The sequence below is a fragment of the Arachis ipaensis genome, chromosome B04, assembly GCF_000816755.2.
Source record: "Arachis ipaensis cultivar K30076 chromosome B04, Araip1.1, whole genome shotgun sequence".
NCBI lineage: Eukaryota > Viridiplantae > Streptophyta > Magnoliopsida > Fabales > Fabaceae > Arachis > Arachis ipaensis.
In genome coordinates, this window is record NC_029788.2 from 8,014,901 (window position 1) to 8,021,796 (window position 6,896).

General features: G+C 39.4%; 1 protein-coding gene across 1 annotated transcript; it reads right to left on the bottom strand.

Moving 5' to 3' along the window:
* Positions 1,223-2,014, bottom strand: LOC107635961 (serine/threonine-protein phosphatase 7 long form homolog). Its single transcript, XM_016339508.1, has one exon. The coding sequence runs from the start codon at positions 2,012-2,014 to the stop codon at positions 1,223-1,225; it is 792 nt and encodes a 263-aa protein (XP_016194994.1).

The window sequence follows — 6,896 nt, forward strand, 5'->3', positions numbered from 1 at the left end:
GCAGTGAACCTCCGTCGACAACGGTGTGACTGCGGTGAATTCCAAGTTGATCGGCTTCCGTGTCGACATGTGTTTGCTTGTTGTGCAAACCAACGACTGGATTGGCAACTGTATGTACATGATGTCTACAAGATGGACCAGGTTCGACGAGTATACAGGACTAGGTTTAGGCCACTCGGAAATCCCACAACATGGCCTGTTTATCATGGACCTCGATTCGTAGGTAATCCATTCCTTAGACGGGTATCCAAAGGTCGGCCAAGGATGACCCGTTTCTTGAATGAGATGGACACTCGGATGTTGCGTGGTCCTAGGCGATGTAAGCAATGCGGGGCCGAGGGCCACAGTCGTAGTAAATGTCGTCAACATGGTGGTGCAAGTAATCCGGGTGCGACCACCCAATAGAGCTCTGGCCATATTGGTCACTCGATTTAGTGTATGACTTTGAATATTTTATATATTGTATGACTTTCGTATGTGATGTTATTGTATGACTTTGGGATTTTCATGTATTGGAAATTTAATGTGAGTGCTGATGAAAAGTAAAGTAGCATAGTTGATCACATAAACAAGTCCACTAAATGCATAAGTCCAACACATGATACATAAATAAGTAAAATACATTCTAAATACATAAGTCCAACACATTCTACATAAATAAGTCCAACATCATTTTCTCATCGCCTATTTTACATCTTTGACTAATTTTTTGCATTTTTTTGCAACCTTTTTAAAAGCGGATGGGGTATACCGACTAGCGCTCCGACGAGGGGGGTCATCTCTAAGGTTGCATCCTTTTCCTTTTTCGCCAGTGGTTGTACCTATGAAAATATTCGACAACCAACTAATCAACTCAAATAATCAAGTACCAACTAATTCAATAAACAACTAATTTAATAAACAACTAATCAAATCAATTAATTCGATAACCAACTAATCAACTCAAATAATCAATAACCAACTAATTCAATAAACAACTAATCAAATCAATTAATTCGATAACCAACTAATCAAGTCAACTAATCAACTCAAATAATCAATAACCAACTAATTCAATAAACAACTAATCAAATCAATTAATTCGATAACCGACTAATCAAGTCACCCTAATCAAATCTTATCGACACAACTAATTCCATAACCAACTAATCAAATCAAATCAAACCAGTCTAACCAACAAATTGTTTTACCTGCAGTAGGCGCTGAACCATCATCCGGACCATCACCCCCCATCATCATCATCATCCTCACCATCCTCCTCATCCTCATCGTCGTCCTCATCCTCATCCTCATCCGCATCCGCATCCTCATCCCCATCCCCATCTGGATGGTCAACCAGAAAGTCATCATTGTCCTCATCAACTGGCTGATAGCTCTCTAGAATGAGACTCATCGGAACACGACGTAAATTTTCGCTCTGTATGATCCCCCTCATGGCATCATCACTCATACTTGAGTCAACAGAAAGTCTACCTCCGGAAGTACTAGAGAAAGTGAGCTGTCGAGGTTTCGTATCCAATGACAATCTACCTGGAGCAATCCCACTCGGTTGGGCCCTCTGGTCAGTGGGAATGTCTCTGTAAGCTGGATATGAGTAACCTGGCACAAGAGCCATGAATCCAAGCAGTTGGCTAAACAAATCCTGTTCACCTGATTCTTGGTGCGGGACACTCCAGTACTGCTGATGTACTGGTGGTGTCAAGTAATCCGCAGAATGCGTGTCAGAAATGTATGGAGTGAACTGCTCAGGCTCTAACGCCTCATAACTACTCAGTGTTGGTCCCGTAACTGGCAAACCATTCGTCAGAAGACCAAGAATTAACGCCACATCCTCCAGTGTCACGGCACACTCACCAACCGGAAAATAGAATGTGTGAGTCTCAGGACGCCATCTCTCGATCAAAGCATTGACCAATGTCGACTGACATTGGACAACTCCAATCTGTGAAACATAATAAAAGCCGGTATCCCGTAAATACCCCTCCACTATTGGATTGTACCGATCCGGCGGCATGTAGTGGTCACATTGCGATTAATATCTTTTGTTCTTCTTCTTCTAAGCATTGTTAAAAATGTGTGGTCTAACCTTTTTTTTTTTTTCTCAAAGCTTTATCAATGGAGGAGAATGCTTGTGGTAGAGTTGGAGGATAGGAGAATGAATGAATGAACAAAAGTGAAAGGAAATGGGACTTTCTTCGTGAGACTTGGGAGTGTATATCTACTGGTGGGGCTGGTACAACTGCATGCGCGACACGTGGTTAGGGGTATAAATCGGACGGTCCGATTTGTGTACCTGCCCAGCCAGTAATCGGACCGTTCTCCAAAACGGACCGTCCGATTTGTTCAATCTAGCCATCATACTCCCGTCAAGCACCATGCACTTCCATAACACGGTTATACACCATCTCTCACTCAATATTAAAAATAAAAAAGTGCCGAATAATTAACTAATTATTATTCTATAAAATAAAAAATAAAACCAAATGATATTTAAGAGATCAAAATACTAAATACTCATTTAATCACAAAAAAAATACTAAGTACTCATTTAAATTATTAAAATTCGCTAAATTAATAAATAATTAGTCAATAAATTAAATTTTAATAAAAGAACTAAAAAATATATATATTATATTGAATTAAGATAGAGCTCATTAAAACGAGAATTTTGACACTAATTTCAAAGAATTTGACCCAAAATTGAGCCAAACAAACTAAACCGATCGAACCGGACCCGTGGGCCCAACCAAGCCCTTATTAATAAGAGACTCCGCGTCTTCTTCTTCCCCAAAAAGGGAATTCATGCTACAACTTTGAAGAGGGGAAGAGAGAAGCTTCTCAAACCCTAACATTCACTTTAATCCACCGTAACTTTTCCGTCCGAGCTCTGATCGCCACACCGTTTGTGGCCACGCGTCCACCGCATCGAGCTCTACAAATCTATCGGAACACGTGGGTAAGTCTCATTTTTCATCCCATCCTCTCAATTCCTAAGAATTTCGAAAATTAGTAAGTACCCATGAGATTTTGTTAATTTTGGTACTCTAGGTTCAATCTAGCTTGCGGAACTTGTTAGACTTGGTTTATTTGGTCCGTGGGTATGGTAAGGATTATTAACCCTAGTTAATTCATTGAATTTTATATATGGATATGTGAATTTAGATGTGTATATATATATATTGGATTTTGGGCATTGAAAGGCTTGGTAGAGGACTAGTGTCGATGCTTTGGTGATTTTTGGACCTTGGAGCTGCGCTTGGCTTAGTGGGTTGCCTTGGATAATACGTGAAAATCGGCCAAGGTATGATTTAGGTTTCGCGTATTTAATATATAACGTTCTGTGAAAACTTAGGTTAGGTGACCATAAAATAGGTTGGAATGTATTAGTATATTTAATGCTTAGTGACTTTGATAAGAATAGTGATATGGATTTGGTGCTTGTTGGATAAATGTTAATTGATGCATTGTGAGATTAATGCTGGTTGGATAAGAGTTTAGTGATGAGTTGATAATGATATGTGTTTATATATATACAATGAATAGGGATATGTTCATCGTGTTGATTATTTGAGATGTTGATGCATGATATGAGTGAATTGAGAAATGGTAAGGATGAGGAGATTGTTGTGGTATTGATATAGATGTGTTGTGTTGATGAATATAAAGGTGGTAATTGAGTTTTAATGAAAATGGAGGTTTTTGAGGTTTTGTAAAAACTAGTTTTTGGCCGAACTTCGACGAGGCATAACTCGGCTTCCGGACCCCCAAATCGTTTCAAATTTATTTTATATGAAAATTGGGTCCGTGAAGTTTACGCAGTTCGAAGAACGAAAGAAAAATTATTTAAAACGGAAAAGTTATGTGCAACGAAAGTTGGGATTAAGAAGCTAGAATTCTGCAGTTTTTCAAACTTATGTAAATTTTGGAAAAACGTACTCCCACGCATACACGTGGCATGGAAATTTTGCGTAGGCATACACCCCATTTGCGAACTGTCGCCACTGCCTCCTCCCCATGCGTACACGAAAAAAGCATATGCGTACGCGTAATGGGCCAGGATGCATGTCCATGCATACGCGTGACATGGGGTGCTTGCGTACGCGAAACTCCCATGCGCATCTGTGCGCTTCTGTTAAGCTCCCATGCGTACACGTATATAGGGAATGCGTACGCGTAATGGCCCGTTTACACGCTCACGCGTACGTGTGGCTGACGCATACGCGTGACACCCCTATTTTCAGCAAATCATTATTTTGTGTTTTCAAAGCCGATTTGACCTCCTAAACCTCTATTTTCATATTGTTAGTTCTAAACTTGATTAGGAAGCTTAGTAATGAGATGGAGTTAGGAAATTGAGGTAACTTGGGAATGAAGTAAAAGGAAAATATGATGAATCATATGAGAATGATGTGAATGTATGAGGAGTTGATGATGACATGGCTATGATGAATGATTATGGAATGAATATGAATGATTATAAATACTTATATGGCTTATGCATTTAATTTTATCTGAGATACGAGTTTCTCTAGGTGAAATACCGTGACTTATCACCACGTGTTTCAGGTTGAGACTCAATACTCTATTAACGCTACGTCGTAAGGGTGACCGGGCACGTATAAATTCTCGGGAATGGTTATCCCCTCATTGAGTAAAGTTATATAATGAATGTATGTTTTATGAATGAAAAGAGAAAAAAAGCTATGCATAGACTCATAAGGATGCGTGACGGGAGATAGTCCAAGGGTTTCGAACTTGTCGGGTTGGCTTGATAACCGACAGATGAGCCTCATCAGCCATAGGACAGGCATACATCATGTACATTTTGTTTGTTTTGTCTGCTATGCATTACTTGGGAATGCCTAACTGAATATATTATGCTAATTGTTATATTTGCTACTTGCACTACTTGCCTTCTACTTGTACTTAAAATCGTCTGTTTGTCTGTCTTTGCTAAATCATTGGTGATGGAGGAATGGAGGAAAGGCGGATAGGTCTGGTGTTAAGATTAGATTTTAGTTGGGTTTGGATTTTCCTAGATAGCTACCCTTTTATGGTTTCTGATTAGTATATTAAGCTGTATAATCAGAGTGTCGGCGTTCTAGGATTGCCTTTGGCATTCCCAGGACCTTATATCTTATATGCATGGCACCTTTACCATGCTAAGAACCTCCGATTCTCACCCAATACGGGTGTTGTTGTTTTCAAATGCAGGTCGAGTGGCACCTCGCTACTCGCTAGGCGTCTGGACTGCTGAAGCGGAGCGATTTCTGAGTTCTTTTGTTATTTAGTTTATGTATATATGTACTTAATTTTCTCTCTGAGTAACTTGTTTATTTTGTTCCTCTTAGAGGTTATGGAGAGCTAGGGTTTATCTATACAATTTGGGCATTTTGGGATATGCATATATGTATGTAAATATTCTCTGGCTAGTCTTGGCTTTGCAGGCTGGGTCTAGGGATGTCAATAGGGCGGGGCGGGGGCGGAGGATGCCTCCCTGCTCCCCGTCCCCGCCCCCAGAATTAATCCCCATCCTCTCGTTCTCCGTCATGGGGGGATAATTGTCCACATCTCCGTTCCCCGCATTCTCCGCGGGACCCCATTCCCCATCTCCCTATGTTTAACATTCATATGGAAATTATAGTAAAAAATATTAGAAAAACCAAAAAATAAACTACAAAATATTATTACAAACACATAAACATATCTTATCTAAGATTATAAGTCCAGAAATACAACCTAACAAATCATAGTCCATAAAATAAAATCTTAAAATACAACTTTCATTCTAAAGAAAGCAATAAAATAAAGTCTTTAACATCAAATATTCTTTCATTGTCAGCATACAACTTCCAACAAACATCTCTATGTTCTCTGTTAAAACAACAAAGACATAAATATGTTAACATACAATGACGAGAATGGAAGCAAACACGCAGACACAGAAGTGGAGAGGGGAAGGACGCCGCGCCTGAAGAGAGAAAATGACGCGGTGAAGCTGCCAGGGTGACGGCGCAAGAGTGGCCAACGGCGAGTGGAGACCGACGACAGCGTATGGTGCTGTGAGGGTTTTGAAGTTTGAACAAAGTGGAGAGTGAGTGAGTGACTGGAGTCTGGAGAGTTGGGGCTTAGGTGGAAATAGCGAGTTAGAGACGGTGTAACAACAAAGGTGAGAATGGAGGATAGGGTTAGGGTTTTTTAATGCATGAAATTACTAAAATACCCCTATGTTAGAAATAAAGTAAGGGCATTTAAGTAAGTTTAACAATTCGGAGAATTATCGGGGATGGGGCGGGGATCCCCGCTCGGGTCCCTGCGCCTGTCTCGAGGAAATTTTGCTCCCCATCTCCATCCCCACGGGAAAATTCCCTACCATCAGGGCCCCATTCGGGGCAGTCCCCGCGGGGATCCCCGCCTCCTGGGGATTTTTGACACCCCTGGGTCAGGAGCTAGTTATTCTGTATCCTTGACTCTCTATTCTCGCTTTCTGTTTATTTATAATTATAAATTTTAGATTTCTTATCACGCAAGTAATCTCGTTTTCTGAACTTTGCGCTTTTTATTTTACGATTTTGTTTTACCTGTTTTCTAAGGTTCCTCGTATATTACCCTCTTTCTAATACTATCATGTATATATTTTATTTTAAAGGTCGTAATACCATGCTACCTCTGTTTTACGGCTTAAGCGTAAAGTTCTGTGTAATAGGGTATTACAGGTTTATTATGTAAAAATTAATTTTTATCTTTATTTAAAAAAGTGAAAATAATGTTTATTTTTTTTCTATTTTTTAAAAGTATAAATAAAGAATTTTAAAACGTTTGCTTAAAAGTGTAAAAAAATTAAAAAATTAACATTTTCATGTATAATATTTTATATTTTAAATAAAATGTATGTT

Excerpts from the sequence above, each read along its gene's own strand:
- LOC107635961 (XM_016339508.1), bottom strand. The coding sequence starts at position 2,014 with ATGCCGCCGGATCGGTACAATCCAATAGTGGAGGGGTATTTACGGGAT.